The sequence below is a fragment of the Polypterus senegalus genome, chromosome 1, assembly GCF_016835505.1.
Source record: "Polypterus senegalus isolate Bchr_013 chromosome 1, ASM1683550v1, whole genome shotgun sequence".
Taxonomy (NCBI): domain Eukaryota; kingdom Metazoa; phylum Chordata; class Cladistia; order Polypteriformes; family Polypteridae; genus Polypterus; species Polypterus senegalus.
Window position 1 is genome coordinate 100,600,452 of NC_053154.1, and position 16,668 is coordinate 100,617,119.

The 16,668-nt window shown below is 41.1% G+C and overlaps 1 protein-coding gene across 5 annotated transcripts in view; it reads right to left on the minus strand.

Annotated features, from left to right (window-relative positions):
* Positions 1 to 16,668, minus strand: part of mybpc3 (myosin binding protein C3) — an 89,353-nt gene that overhangs the window by 32,385 nt on the left and 40,300 nt on the right. For 3 of the 5 annotated variants that reach the window (XM_039754169.1, XM_039754161.1, XM_039754175.1), the window contains 10 exons: positions 8,708 to 8,871; positions 8,419 to 8,551; positions 8,265 to 8,267; positions 6,534 to 6,658; positions 6,329 to 6,434; positions 5,671 to 5,837; positions 5,155 to 5,320; positions 4,820 to 4,926; positions 4,666 to 4,695; positions 2,306 to 2,445 (listed from right to left, as the gene is read on the minus strand). In XM_039754169.1, the coding sequence (XP_039610103.1) occupies positions 2,306 to 2,445; positions 4,666 to 4,695; positions 4,820 to 4,926; positions 5,155 to 5,320; positions 5,671 to 5,837; positions 6,329 to 6,434; positions 6,534 to 6,658; positions 8,265 to 8,267; positions 8,419 to 8,551; positions 8,708 to 8,871 (1,141 nt within the window). Of the gene's footprint in view, positions 1 to 2,305; positions 2,446 to 4,665; positions 4,696 to 4,819; positions 4,927 to 5,154; positions 5,321 to 5,670; positions 5,838 to 6,328; positions 6,435 to 6,533; positions 6,659 to 8,264; positions 8,268 to 8,418; positions 8,552 to 8,707; positions 8,872 to 12,488; positions 12,513 to 16,668 lie in introns of all 5 variants that reach the window. The other 2 variants (XM_039754158.1, XM_039754173.1) reach the window with 1 other exon arrangement.

Below are 16,668 nucleotides of genomic sequence, written 5' to 3' on the forward strand. Positions count from 1 at the left end.
AAGTTGAACTTGTTTCCTGTTGAGGTTGGACTCCGCCAGGGCTGCCCTTTGTCACCAATTCTGTTCAGAAGTTTTATGGACAGAATTTCTAAGAGCAGCCAAGGAGTGGAGGGGGTCTGGTTCAGTGACCTCAGAATCTCATTTCTGCTATTTGCGGATGATGTGGTTCTGTTGGCTTCATTGGACAGTGACCTCCAGCTCTCACTGGAGCAGTTCACAGCTGAGTGTGAAGCAGTGGGGATGAGTCAGCACCTCTAAATCCGAGGCCATGGTTCCCAGGTCAGAAAAGTGTGGAATGCTCTCTCTGGTTTGGGAACACATTACAGTCTCAAGTGTAGGAGTTCAAGTTTCTCAGTGTCTTGTTCACGAGTGATGGAAGAATGGAGCGGGAGGTTGACAGATAGATCAGTCCGTCATGGTGAAGAGAGAGCTGAGCCAAAAGGCGAGGCTGTCGATTTATCAGTCGATCAATGTTCCTACCCTCACCTATGGCCACAAGCTTTGGGTAGTGACCAAAAGAGCAAGATAGTGGATACAAGTGACCGAAATGAGTTTTCCTCGCAGGGTGGCTGGACTTTCCCTTAGAGATAGGGTGAGGAGTTGTCCGGGAGAGACTCGGAGTACAGTCACTGCTCCTCTGCATTGAGAGGAGTCAGTTGAGGTGGTTTGGGCATCTAATCAGGATGCCCCCTGGACGCCTCCCTGGGGGGGTGTTCCGGGCATGTCCCACTGGGAGAAGGCCACAGGGCAGATCCAGGACACGCTAGAGGGATTATATCTCCCGGCTGGCCTGGGAACACCTCTGGGTCACCTCAGAGGAGCTGGAGGAGGTGGCTGGGGAGAGGGAGGTCTGGGCTGCCCTGTTTAGGCTGCTCCCCCCGCGACCCGACTTCGGATAAGCAGTGGACAATGGATGGATGGATGGATGTTAGGAGAACCGAACACCACTGTAAATTACCTCTTTATGTAGGCAAAAACATTTTGGATTTTATGTACAGTATGTACACCCACACCATACGAAAACTGGATGTAGTGCCTCGATGGTTGGTTGAAGGCTTCCAGCACAGTAGACATGATGGAATGAAGCTTCACTGAGATACTCCTGACATGTCGGCCAGTTCCCTGACAAGTGACAACAGGTAGCCGATATAAATAGATGAAAAAACAAAAATGCAGTATTGGCCCTCTTAATCGAGAACTTAATGATAGTCTGCTCATAATATTCATCACTTTTGACGTGTAATATATTTGTCATGTCAATGCACATTATAATAACAGCTCGGTGATATGAGTTCTTATGTTTGTGTGTCGTCATTTAGCTGACTTGCCTGCATTTCCCTACTTAATCACGGACATCGTCTTTTTTCTAGTTTCTTCAAAATGTTGAGTATGCATGGCTGAGAGTTGCCATAAATATACACATGCTCTCCCATCAAGTTTTCTTTTATAAATGCTGATTCTTATGTGGGACGTTCTGTGCGCATATTTTGAGCCTCTCTTTTTGTATGCACAAGCTTTATAAATGAGGGCCCTGATATTTTTGTCCCATTGTCTTTTCAGATTTGTATGTCTTTAAGAATACATTTTTTGTAGTAAACTGACTTCATCCAAGATATATGGGTGCAAATAAAGTGGAATTTTACATACTTTATGGGACTCAAAAAGGGATGGCATGGGTTATGTAAGGTGGGAAGCAACCTTTTGTCACTAAGCTCATGAATGATGAGGGGAACAATGCGGATTAATCGTCATTGTTTGTCTTGAGACCTAAATGGCTTTGACTGTGAGACCGTTGCTTGAGTGTCAGCCTGAGAGGAGACTCCTTTCCTTTATACAGTAAATGGATACTTAAGGAGAGCTGGTGCAGAATCAGACTGGGACATTACAACTTACCTCTATCACCTAAACAGAAGCTGACGTGTTCCATGGAGGTAACATCTGTTCACAGATATGTGCAATTACACACACATTGTTCAGTGGGAAGCCACTCCTCTCAGTACTCACTTTCATTAGTGCACTCCTCCTTAAAGATGACTAGGAGTCTAGGTTCTTAGTCCACTTACCTTTTTTACGACTTGAAGTCAGAAATTCTTTCATGTTGTTATTGACTAAGTATAAGTGAAATATCCCTTGCTTTCTTATTTGAATTCAAATACTGTGTAAGATTGTCTACTGAGAACATGCAAGCCTTGGCAGTCAGCACTACTCGAGGCAGGGCATGCTCAGAGGGTTTCAGTTTGCACAATTCTGCTTTGTGAAAGAGAAAGGGTAGAACATGCAGCAAGGAGGGCGGTGTGATCAATACCGTGTTTGCCTTGGTCCAGACAACTGTTGGAGCCGGGTCTCCGGTGATTGGAACATCCAGGCGAAGCTTATTCCCAGCCACTACCACAATAGTAGTCTCAGGAGTGTGGCCAACACAGTCAAGGTGGATTTTAGGAGGATCTATTGACAAAAGTAATGATACAAATGCTAATGTTAAGATCAAACAGATTTTACTAGGAGTTCCAATTGATGAGATGCTTTTAGATTTTATAGGCCAAACAAGCCCGACAAATAATGCAGAAATTACTACAAGAGTAGGACTGGGCACGTGAAACAGACTTCCATTGTTATACTACCAGAAATGTCCCATTACTGTCCATTGGCACTTGGGCTGAGGCTCAATGAATTTATCATTAGAACATTAAAATGTTGTAGGCAAGAACAGGCCATTCAGCCTAACAACACTTGCCACTCCTATCCACTTAATGCCTCCAAAATAACATCAAGCTGAGTTTTGAAAGTCTTGCTCTCCACCACACTACTTGGTTAACGTATTCCATGTGTCTCTGTTTCTCTGTGTGAAGAAACGTTTCCTAATGTTTCTGCAATATTTACCCTTAACAAGTTTCCAACTGTGTCTTCATGTTCCAATTGAACTCATTTTTAAATAACAGTCTTGATCCACTGTACTAATGCCCTTCATAATTTTAAACACTTGAATCATGTCACCTCTTAATCTTCTTTTGCTTAAACTGAAAAGACTCGGCTCTTTTAATCTTTCTTCATAATTCATCCCCTGTAGCCCTGGAATCAGCCTAGTCGCTCTTCTCTGGACCTCTTCTAGCTCTGGTATGTCCTTCCATTGTCTGGAGACCCAAACTGCACACAGTACTCCACATGAGGTCTAACCAGTATGGTATAAAGCTTGACCATAACCTCCTTAGACTTGTACTCCACAAATCGCGTTAAATAACCTAACATTCTGTTTGCCTTCTTAATGGCCTCTGAACACTGCCTGGAGTTTGATAGGGAAAAGTCCACCACAACTCCTAATTTCTTCTCATAAGGTCTACTTTCAATTTTCACACCTAGGACTAATTCAAATTCTAATGGTATTTGGGTCAAAGACAGATATTGCATTGTATTCTGCAGGTCTTGGGAACAAAGGCTCACTTACCCTACTTAAATGGGTAAGCAGGAGAGAAACGGACTTCTATCATCATTAGATACTACTAAAAGCTCAATACCCATTACTTCCAAGTAGCCACTGTAAACAGAGGCTGATCTCTCGCCACATCTGATAAATGTTGGGGATAGTAGATGACCTGGCAACTCTTCCATTATATAGTATATAGAGAAGATAGGTGGTAACTTTTCATTACCTTCAGATTTTTTTTCATACAGGCTCTCTTTCATTTAATCCTTATAGAATTACTGTGGACACATGGATTTCTTACACTGTAATCACACACTGCCATAAAGGATGAGTCCTCATTGGTTCTAACAAGTACATTACAGACAATTTCCTCTAATCACTCCTGGTAATACTGGGCATGCTGAGCTACCATGTCGGGTGCCAGAGATAAAAGCTGACCTCATTATTAGGCTCGGTCTTTGGTGGAAACAAGCAGTGATTTCCCATCACTCTCAGTAGGTACTAAGGTTACATGTTGAGTACCAGTTACTGTCAGCAGGTACTGTCAACAGAAGCTGACCTCCTCCTACTTCTAGTATATATGGGAAAAAAGCCTGATTTACTGCTGCCATTATCTGATTTTTTTCCATTGTGTCTGACTTTCCATTGTTCCCAGTGAGGGCTTTATGGAAGATGAATGTCACTTTTTGTGCGTAAAGGGTGACACAGGCTGAGTCCCGATTTATCTCTATAGATACTGAGGATTATGCAACCTGAAATCATTCACACCATGCACTACAAATAAACATTGATCGTCCAGTTGGGCCCTTGAGCAAGACCCTTAACCTGGATTTGCTCCGTCCTGGGTATGACGTTAACCCGTCCTACAAGCAGCTCCTCCAACCTGCAAGGGAAAATTTGGGGGTTGGTAGCAGGATTGGCACTCCAGCCACCGTAAAAATCCTTTCACTGGATGGTTCATCATGTAGTGGGTAATCACTGCATGCTTCCAACCTCCTCTCTTTCCCAGTAATGGTGATAGTTACTAGAGACAGTGGCAGCCAGCCCTTTCATTGCAATCATCATACTGTTATAAAGTCATATATCCCATGACTTCACTATATGCTTGAAGCAAAGGTTGACACTCAGTAATTTCTTACAGGCACTGGAGTTTAGATATTAAGTCTCCATCATTGTGCTCTTACGTTGATATTAATAGAAAGCAGATAGGGATCATATGAATAGAAAGATGTAGTTCATCTTACCTTGTCTAGGAACATAATCAATCTTCACCTCTGCAATGAGAGTAAATCAATTCAAAAAATGTCTTAAATTCAGTAATGTTGGAAGCAAAACAGCGACTTCTATGGTAGCACAAGAACTCGAGTTAAAGTGTACAAGCGCAGAGTTTAGTCTTACCAAGGAAATTCAGTTTGGCCGAAAGATTAAAGGCATAGCCTTCCGGAACAAACGTGTAGTCCCCTTCATCTTCTGGTTTCACGTCATCGATGGTGAGCTTGTGAATTCTGTGGACATAAATAATTCATATGGAGTCAGTCTGCTGTGTGTTACTTGTGTCACTGATTAACTGCTTAGGTTGTGGTGTCTGGGGAAGAGTGGAGGAATGGTATGGAAGATCAAAAAACACCAGTTTTCATATTAGCATTGGGGCCCATAGTAGTATTTGAATTGGAGTATAATTACAATCATGGCCCCTACTATCTTACTAAGTTATAAAATTCAAGTCTGCTCACCGGCCTATGTGAGTGATTTGAATTCTTTCACTGGCTTTCACTTCCACACCGTTCTTATACCACACGCCTTTGACATTCTCATCAGACACCTCACATTTGAACACAGCCTGGTCCTTGGCCTTCACAGTTAGGTCAGCAATGTTCTGGTAAACTTCCAGTTGCTTTTCTGTCAAATAAACAAATGCTTTGGATGTTACAGTGGAAGTAGGCGCAGAGCAAACACTGTCATAATGTGTTAGGTGCATAGCAAAATCTCAAGGAGAACATTCCAGAATACAATAAAGACAACCAGAAAAAGAAACCACAGAGACAGAGAGAGAGAGAGATAGAGAAACAAGGTCCACTGGGATATACAGGAAATGTAGGAGGTATGAAGGCATTAACAGCAGGGTACTGGAGTAATAAAAGCAATGTGTCCCAGATGTCTCGAACCTGGGAGAACATACCGGCCAGCTGTGCTATGGAGAAGATTGCAACAGCTAGTGTTGGAGCCAGTGGTATGAAAGTGGAACACACCTTGCACCAAGAGCTCGGCTACAGACTCTCCCCCATTGGTTTTCACCCTGTAGTGTCCACAGTCCTCTTTTGTTACATCATTAATGATCAGGTAATGCTTTTTCCCATCTTTCTTGAAGCGATACTTGAAGGTTTCTTCACGAGTCAGTTCAACTCCATCCTTTTCCCTGGAAAACAAGGACAAAGATTTTATGTGCAGAATGTGAGACATTAGTTAAGGCAGATGTATTTACAGTGGAGTCAGGCTTGTAGCCAGAACAACTGCACAAATGATGGTGACACGGTGCTCAGGTGGTGCCCCACATCATTTTTTGCGATCAAAAATTGTGGTTACAGAAACTGTAATTACATTATTAGTGACTTGGTGCATTTGGCTGCTTTTTGCTTTGACCTTCATCATGGTTACCATGCTCATCTGTTATCTGCCAGTTGACATTTAGTCCTTCAGCCTTACCTGAGGGATTGAAGAACCAAGCACATAAGGTTACCTGTGCCATCATACATTCTTGTTGATGATTGCACTGGAATATGGCTGTGAATTGCTTGTCTGCCAAACATGCAAGTACTTATTTCACTGTACTCTATACATATGATGATGTTACTACTTCGACATCCTTAACCATACGGTATTGTGGCTACATGTCAATTAGAAACTTACCACTTGACCTGTGCACCTTCCTCAGAGACCTCACATTCAAACTCCACTCTCTCCCCCTTCATCACCATCTGGTCCTCCAGGGCATGAATGATCAGGACAGGCGGCTCTATGGACAACAAATTAGGTTGAATCAGTGTAAAAATACTGATTTATTCTGTTTTCCCTTATATTATTGCAGTCACACTAATGCAGAGATGTAACCCACCTTTAACGAACAATTCTGTGAAACACTTCTCATCACCGATGACACACTGATAAGCTGCGTCATCAGCCAGCGAGCAGTGGTTGATGGTGAGGATTTTTTTGTTACCCACATTTTCAAAGATGTATCTAATAGGGCAAAGAAGAAGAGTTATGGGATATCTGACCTTGGGAGCTCACAAAGACCAAGTTTGATGGTAGAGAACAATCAAAGCCAACGTTAGAGGTTGAGGATGACACACAGCACTGTGACACACTCATGCAGGTTCCCTAAAGTACAAAGTGAGTAGTATGGAACTGGCATGCAAATCCATTTAAAAATGAACTGATACACAGAGACTTTAAATAAAGGTGGGTGAACGAACATAAAACCATATTCTGAAGAAACAACAAAAATCTCTCTTGTGAGAAATACCAATACAGTGCCAAATTTCACCTTCATCTTTAGCCAAGCCATACACTGAGGAACGTCCTGTTGACTTATGAATAGTATATTGAAAAAAACCTTTATTCTTTAAGAAATTATCACTCACCATACTGCCCCTTAAAATAGGAGTGGCAATGTTAGTTATGAGTCTGCATTCTACCCCAAGCCCTTCATTCATGTACCATTTGTAATTGCCATGTTTCAGCCAACATTTCTACCCTGGATGGCGTTCACAGTTGTATTTCTTGTTAATAACTATGTCATTTATTTGTATTTATGGTTCTTTTATTTATTATGCCCGTGTTTCTTTGTGTGTATTTGTGTGTTTTGTTGGTGGTACCTCAAGGGGTGGGGCCACCTGCCAATCACTATCAGGACCTGCCCTCCACCCTATTTAAGGAAGGGTCTTCCACAGTTCCTGGCAGTTCATTATGATTGTGTTATGGAGCAGAGTGTTTTTTTTTATTACTGTACCTGTGTTTTTACCTTTCTTGATTTCTGGATTTTTTTTAACCTATACTCTGTTTTCAAATGCGATTTTTAGATTCTGTATTGGGACTTTGTTGCCTGTGGATTGCTTTGCCTATTCAGGCAATTCCTTTGTGCTCTTAGGAGCCTTAAGCCTTTTGTTGAAATAAACCTTTTATCTTATAAAGTTTTTCAAGGCCCTTTTTGTGTCTAGTCAAGGTTGTAATGATGTTCCCCAGCCCTAGAGAGCAACCTGTGAGAGTGCTTTAGGGACTTGTGCTTGTGGGACTGCCAAGTCATGTCAATAATAAATCACTGGTAGCACTAAGTACTGTTATGTGGCAGCAGTTACAGTTCCTTTTTGAGATGAGTAAAGGTGTCAGCATGCAGAAATCTAAAAAATGCGCTTAAAACACTTTAGCAAAACCTAAGAAGCACAATGCAAGAGCACACCCCCAGGTGCTTGTTCACTTTATACTCCTCCATCCTTAATTGTGTGATTCCTGCAAAGTTAGTGTTATTATATGACAAGACTAGCAGTGTGGAGGTACAGGCAAGTAGCAAGAGGACGGAGGTGCCAGGGTGGAGCCCATACTTATACTAGTCAGTAGATGCTTAATGGGCTTAATGGCCAGCTAGGTGATATACTACACATGTGCCCAATAGTAATCTAAAGAACTTTGGAACTTCCCAATCACTTCTTTTCTATAGAGTCCTGTCAACCTTTTGTGCATCCCAGTAATTCAATATTCTATTACATTCTTATTAAACTCAGAAACTTGGAAATGAAAGGGACAGTACACAAGTGTTCACTCGAGTTTCCCAAAAATAAGAACTCACTTGCTGTGGGGGCATCCAATGTGATACCAGGAACAAAAGGCAGATTGGGGAAAGAAAAAGAAGACAGACAGAACAGTGAATGAGTGTAGAGAAGCATTTCCACCCATGAAAAGAGATGTACGGATTTTGGAGTGGAGTTCAGAGATGCTCCTACCTGCCGCTCATCTGAATTTCTTGTCCATTCTTCAGCCATTTCACGTCAGCATTCGGATTGGCCACTTCCACCATTAGCTTAATTTTATGACCTTTATCTACCTGATAGGCTGGGTCTAACTTCTTTAGAAAAGCTGAGATAGATGGGAGATTAATCAGTTAGAGGCACAGGGGGTAACTACTTTATCTTTCCAGGCAGTCATTACTAGGTTTCCCAAACAGAAGCAAAACCATTTAACACTCTGTGTATTTGTATGAACTCCATCAATGCTGAATAGCAAACTGCTCACCTGTTCCCTTCTTTTCTTCCTTCTTCATTCTCTTCAGCCGTTTCAGCATGCCACGTAGGTCTGTAATACCATACTGGAAAGCAATCTTCTCATAGGCTGAAGCTGGAGCATTGCGAAGGATTTCCCAGACATCAATATCCGGTTCTGAGCTGACGGCTGCAGCACTGAAGGAACAGGAGACCTGTGTTAGTGAAAGCTGAAGAAGATTAATTTTGTAAATGTATCTTAAAGAAAGATGTTGTCTCCCATCAGCTATTCTAACTTTGATATGTTGACATGTCCATCTATCCAATCCCATCATTAATTGGCTTCATTTATCCAACTATCTATCAGTCTATTGTTTCTAATTCACCTGTTGTTTCATCCTTTTATCCAGTTATGAGTTTAATTATTCAGTCCATTTTGTCCTCTGTCTCTTCACTCGTCATCTACTTTTACGTCTATTGTACTCAGAATTATTTAAGAATACTTTAAAATCACTTCTGTTTTTGTCGTCTGGTGCCTCCTCAGTCACCAGCATGAGGAAACCCCAACATATCATATACCGTTTGACTCGTCTTGATGTCTAGTTATGCAAGACATCTAGCTTTTTGAGGTTCCACACTACTTTTGGCTTCTAGATTAAAACAACTACAATTCGTAGGCCATTTTAGACCATATTATGAACAGAAAATGACACACTTATGATAAATAGTAAACCAATAGGTGTCTTCAACAAAAATGATCAGAAGGACTTGAAGTTGTGCACCTCACATGAAATGACCCCAGGGGTTCACCCTCAATGGGATACATGGGGTCAAATTTACTCCTTTTTACAAACCTTTCAAAAAAATGGGGATCAATAAAAAAGGCATTAGGAATGTCGTTTCATGCTCCTGTGACGTCCAATATGATAATATTTTTGATATTTGACTCTAAACCGGTGGTCCTAGCTCTCTAAGAGCAAGTCTATGAAGTTTAAAAATGACAAATTTCAAATGTAAGCATGTGGGGTATCATTTGAGACTATTTCAAGGTTAGTGACTACAACTATGATGTTATTTTCGATCCTTTCTACATACCCAGCCCACTATGGTGGAAAATAAAAAGTGTTGAGACTTTAAACATTTAAAGCACACATTTTAATATTTCAAATATTTGATGCAACTATTCCTGTTTAGTATTTAATTGTACCACATGAAGTAAGTCATTACATTTCTTATAAACTCCTCGTCAGACTTTTTTTTATGTATTTGTCCATTTTTGGGTTAAGGCTCTTTGCGACCACAGATTGGAATAAGCAGGTATTGTGATGAATGGATGGATGGGTGGGTGGATCTGTATCTCTTTTCGAGTGATTCTGAACAACTTTCTGCAAAGAGCCATAGCTGTATATGTATATGTATATTAAAAGTGGGCCAAACATAAAGATGCCACTGTCTTTACTTGACACAAATGTAGAAGAGCAGGCCTTCACACAAAAACAGAACCTGTGTGTTGTTCTGCTAGTGAGTAATGTATACTTAATAACCAGAAACACTCACTGCAATGAGCTATTAAATAAAATTGTTAATTCTTTATAAGTGAAAATGCTTGTGGTGATGCGATAGTTGATTGGCTATTTAAATCAGATAGAGGTGAGAGATAGCACAATAAAGTTGTGATCCCAGACGACTGCCTACAAGACTTGCTTCAAATGCGCTGACTAAGTTTGGCGCATTGCAGAGGAGGTGCACCCACATGTACCATATAATTGAGCCAAAGACAGATGGCCTTCACACACAGAAGTTATAGCTGGTGACCAGCTACTGCATGTCTTTCAGCAATTCTTGTACAGAAATCAATAGTCGTTTTGTATGCTGATAAGCTCCCCTTAAAATAAATTACAAAACATTCTGAAATTCTTCATTTTCTCCACATGGAAAGTAAACATACTATGTAACATACCAAACCTTTTCAGAATAAATAAAATGTGAGTAAACATCCTCTCCCGTATGACTTTAAGACGGATCTGAACCTATCCCTCTCTCATTCTTGGTCCCAAGGTCCTTTCACACGTCCCATTCAAGCTTTGAAAATGAAAGTAGCCACCATCTTTCGTCTGCACTGCAAGCAGTTCTAGTTTTATTTTGAAACTTTCAACACTATACACCATGTCCTTGACAAGTTCTTCTTCCCTTTTACCTTGCAATTTATGATTCAGCTTATGCAGATGAGCTGCATGGTCATTTAGCAATGACAGATTAATTTTGTCCTTCAATTCTGAAAACCAGTTTGATTTGTTAATGTCACAGGCACAACAGTCCACTTGGGGTAGTAAAGGCAGAATCGGCTGAGAACCTTTCCCTAACTTAATCATCTCACTTCACTCTGAAGAACATCATAAGACACCAGCAGCTGGTCAAGTAATGACATGAACCTGTGATGTAACAGGGACTGAGTGAGAATAACGCTGGCCACTTCAGCCGTAGTGTCCATTACTCTGACAAGGCGTCCTTCAGCTAATTTACTGCACAAGACCTTTCAGAGTATGCAAAAACGAAACTTAATTAACTACGATAAGAATTGCATTATTTTACTGACAAGACCCCTGTGCTTTCCTGTCATAGCAGGAGCACCATCTGGTGTGACTGAAACCAAGGTACACAAGGGGACATTTAAGTCCTTTGTGAGCGTCACTTGCTGTGAGTTCTGCTGTGCAGTGATTCTAAATAGTAAATCTGCAGTTATTTTGAAAGACACATGACCTTAATACAAAGCTGTGTAACATCCTCTAAATCTAACGCCCTCTAAATTTGTTTCTTGCTAACCTCAGTGCAGCAGCTGAGCTGTTTTGTCACAAATTTCGACAGTATGCTGAGATTAATGTGTCATCACTCAGTTGCCAAGTCTTCATTTGGTAAATATTGTTACATGTATGGTATGAGCTGTTGCTCATATCCTCAGATATGGTGGTTTGCTGTGTTTAGCCAACAGCTCTGAAATTTTAAATGTGCTTGCATTACTGCCTAGAACACTCGGAAACTCACTCGCAGGGTTAGAGGCTTACTTATGGCCTACTTGAAATTGCTCAGCCAAATGTTCTTTTCTGTCCTTTCTCTGTTTGTGTCTGTCAGTCTCCGTGACCATTTTTGTCCATTTATGTATTATTTGTGGCAGGATTGGCACCCTCACACTGTCCCACTCTATTCGAAGTAGTGAGGTGTCACCTGTTGGACGGCTGCACTCGGGTCCTAATCTGGGATCCTGAGGTGGTTCATGGTGTGGTGGGCGCAGATATCATTTGCCCAATCCTTTACTGAATTATTGTTCATTCATGAATTTGTTCCTGTCCATTCATGTATAATTTTGATTATGTGTCCACCTATCACATGGATTTTGACTGTGTGTGCACCTAACTATTACTAACAGACAAAGAAAGGCAGAAGGTGAAGAGAAAGGAAGCTGACAGTGCAGCCGTGAAATTCTTGAGAAGCATCTGAGCCTTTTCCAGGCCACCATATGCACAGCCTGAGTCAGCGGTCATTCTGCTAAGAGGAGGTGCCCAGAAACCATTCTGATCTCTGATGACAGGAAAGAAAAAATGATGTCTCCGACAAGTTCCCACTTTTCAGTTTAGAATCCACAAACCATACAGCCTCAATCTATACGTGTGTACTTGTGAAGCATCAAAGAAATTATCATTGTAAAAAGCAACAGAACTAAATGAGAGACTTGGCAGGCAACCACCCCAGGGATAGACACATGCAACTATATGTTATAAATAAATAAATAAATAAAAACAGCAATATTAATATCTTACCTGCTGGTGGACTTCAAAAAACTGCTGCACTCAGGTAAGTCATAGAATCCAGGAAAGCAAACCAGCACACGTTAATAGGCATCTTACAACACAAGGAATATGTTAAGACAGTCTAGTACACTTGATCCTGCTGGAACACCACAACCACCCAAGAGTAGTGGCAGCACTTTTATTATTTTTGGTGTTGATAATTTTGGTTTGACTCGAGGATAAGCAGCTAATAGCATTAGAGAAGCCAGTTTGTTCAAACAGTGGCCCACCCTGTGACAAGAGGGGTCACTGTCACTAATGGTATCGTCTCTTTCTGTTCCCACAGCCAGAAAAAGATGCTCAGTGAGGGTAAATTACCTCACCCCTTCTGGTCAGAGGACTATAAATCCGAGGCATACACAGAAGGTGGTGTCACATTCTGGACTGATGCTTAAGAGAGACGGAGCTCTGAACCAGACCTGATCTCCTTGATTACACTTTATTATGAGCTACGCTTATTATATGCACCATTGTGTGTCACTTCAGTTTAAAAGTTACTTTGAAAATAAACAGGGTGACCCAGCTGGCGGCCTGAGATTTCTTTGGATCAGTTATCATATCTGATACAACCACACCAGTCACATGTTTTTATAATATATTTGCCGAGGACATAATAGGCTGGTTCTAAATTTGCAAAAGTAAACTGCAAAACCACCAGATACTGCAGAAAATGTGGACCAAAGGGAGGCCTTAAATATATTGCGTGGCCTGCATATCCAAACAAAGAAAACGCCGTTGCCATTGTAAAAAAACAGCCCCCACCGCACCCATTTTTATCAAAGAGTTGATGTCGTTTAAAGGATTGTTGGTTATATGCAGATTTAACCCAACCTCTATGCTTGACCACACTTCATCATTGCTGCTCTTCCTAAGGCTGCTTCTCTTGGCCTTGCTCTGCTCTGCTGTGTCTGCAATGATTGCTCAAATGGGATATGAGGCACCATTGCCCTCACATCCCCAGCGATATTAACTAGTTTTATCAAACTGACTTACCCTGCAGTCTGTTCAACAGCTGTTGACATACTGTGCCTACTCCACCTGACCTGACACTGCATTTATCAGGTCATCCCAGGTTCCTACCGATGGACATGCTACATTTCTGCCACCATCTTATTCATACAACAACCTGGCCACACAAATACTGTAAATCAGCTTCAGTCAAACTGACTTGCTCGGATGACTGACAAATGCATTATTGAGGCATATTCTTGATTTGCTACAGTAACAGTACAAGTGACCCGTGGTCACCATGATCCATTTCCTTATATTTAAAGCAATTGCTATGTGGACAAACCTCCAGTCAGGAGCTTTGAAATCTGACCTGCCACACAGATGACAGTTGATTCCAAACAGTTTTTTTTTTTTTGTAATTTCTCCAAAGTTGTTTACATTTGGATAGTTATGGTCAGGTAGGTTTAGACCAGGGGTCCTCAACTCCAGTCTTGGAAGGCCGCAGTGGCTGTAGGTTTTCATTCTAATCTTTTTTTTAATTAGTGACCTGTTTTTGCTGCTAATTAACTTCTTTGGAATTCATTTTATTTGACTTGCTCTTGAAGACTCAGACCCCTTAATTGTTTTTTTTCCTTAATTAGCTGCCAAACAATAATGAGATACAAAATGAACCAAAACATGACCAACAAACTGTGACCATCATGCAATATCTGAAAATAAAGAAAGATGAAGGTCTCAAGGATGTTGATCTGCTCAGGTCCCCAAAACATTTTGCTAGTGCTCTTAGAAAAGAGAAAATCTGTCTGCTATTGCACAATGAGAGCAGCAACAAGCCATGGAATTAAAGAACGGATTTAATTAACAACAAGACTCTAATTAAACAACTGGTTGGAGTGAAATTGGTTGGAGTTTGAGGCCCTGACTTTGTTGGTCTTCTGTTGGCTCACTCACTTCATGTTTCATTTCTGTTTGGGTGCCATTTAAGGAAAAGAAATGAAGCAATTCAGAGGAACACATCTTAAAAAACAAGTCAATTAAAAATAATTCAAAAGAAGTTCATTAGCAACAAAAACAGATCACTAATTAAGAAAAGGGTTAGAATGAAAACCTGCAGCCACTGTGGCCATCCAGGACTGGAGTTAGGGCCTCCTTTTTTAACATCATACACAGGTCTTCCTAACGCAAAAACCAAAAGACAAAACAAAGTGAAAAATCTAAATCCATAGTAAAGAATATCAAAATCAAATCATGACTCTCTCAAAATACTGTGTTTTTCCCCTCAGGTCCTTACTGGACTGAAGCACTCCAACTTTGAGCCACACTGCTTACACTGGCTATTGTCATTGCTGTTATTAGCTCATCATGTGGATATGAACAATGGTGGCATCACATGACAATAAACTGGAGGTAGAACAAATAACCAAAAAAATGTATAAGGTACTCATTCCTGTCTGGACACTCAAGCCTATTAGGAAGGCCACTAAGGCCAGACCTGAGGCAATGGTGAACAGAACAGAGCTACTATCTCTTTATCCTGGGACACATCTTGTGTCATACTTGTCACTTTCTTGGTCTACTCTTGACTATGAATCAGATAGGACAAGTATTAAATTGCCACGCTTTACTGCTCTTTTCACTTTGAAATTGGCTCCTTCGTACCAGCTCTGATGATGGCTGGCCCACAAAGTCATATCTAGATTTGGAAATATTAGTGCTGCCACTTGAAGCTAATTAAACTGTTATGTGCTGCTTATATCTGTTTTTTCATACAAATGTCTCCAATTCAAGGTAAAGTGGCAGTGAATTAAACCAGTGGAGTGTTCTGTGATGATTGCAGGATAACTCGTTCCATGCATCTCCTCTGGAAACTGAAACAACAAGCATGCTGTGCAACTTAGGACCGGATTAGTGAGAAAGCAAAAAATAAAGTTTCCAAAAACTGAAGCTTACACTGCAGTAGTGGATCAGGGAAGTGTGGAAAACTGCCATGTAAACCCAGAAAAGAAATCACTTGATGACTTGGCTGCTTACCAAGCCTTTACAAAACCCATTAGGTTTCATGATACTCAGTAAGTGAGTTTTGTTAGTTAGCACAGGTGCCAAGTGTACGCACACTGAAGGAAACGCAGCATGTTGAAGGCCAGTGATCACAAGCTTACAGCAATCTGTGCTAGAATTTATGTTTTCAGCCTACAAAACTATAACCTTTCTTGAAATCTGAGGACTAAAAGCAACTCTGCATGATCTGCAGTTAAGGCAGGAATACAAAGGAAGGCAGGAAGAAATCACTGAGCAAGAGCTGACATTCAATGCTAGCCAGCAGTCAACAAGGACTGAAATCATCCACTTTTGTGTTCAAGTGCCAATTGCTCTTAATACAAGTCTAAAAAATGCCTGGCAAATAACATTCTGTCATGAAAGAAAAGTTTGGCATTTTTGAAATCAAAGTGTTGGTTTTCTTTTTTCATTTATTGCATTACATTTATTTCCACTGGAAACTATTCATACATTTAAAAAAATCCACGTCTTCCTCGGCAGCTTACAATTGAGGTTAAAGTTTAATTTTGAGTATTTAGACAAAAATTAGATGAAGATGGTGAAATACAGGGCGGCATGGTGGCGCAGTGGTAGTGCTGCTGCCTCGCAGTTAGGAGACCCGGGTTCGCTTCCTGGGTTCTCCCTGTGTGGAGTTTGCATGTTCTCCCTGTGCCTGTGTGGGTTTCCTCTGGGCGCTCTGGTTTCCTCCCACAATCCAAATTGCCATTTGTGTGTGTCTTGTGTTGGGTTGGCACCCTGCCCAGGATTGGTTCCTGTTGTGTGTTGACTGGGATTGGCTCCAGCAGACCCCTGTGACCCAGTATTTGGATTCAGTGGGTTAGAAGATGGATGGTGAAATATGAAGTGTATGAGTTGAATAACATTAATAGGAATCTTCAACTTATTGATGATGAAAGAAAAATGACAGACAGGCCTGTAGCTGTATGGTCAAGCCCAGGAGACTACACAACTGGAGGTGCCCACATCATTCTAATGCCTACTAAGGACCAATGCCTTTGATGCTGAGAGGAGAGCTGTTTGCTGTCACTATGACTAAACTCAGTGGTTTCTGTATTACTGAAGGAAATGACTTCTCCAGCCCTCATTCATAGTGTTCATGCCACAACCAGAGTTTTTGCCCTGGCTTAAGTTTATGCTTTGC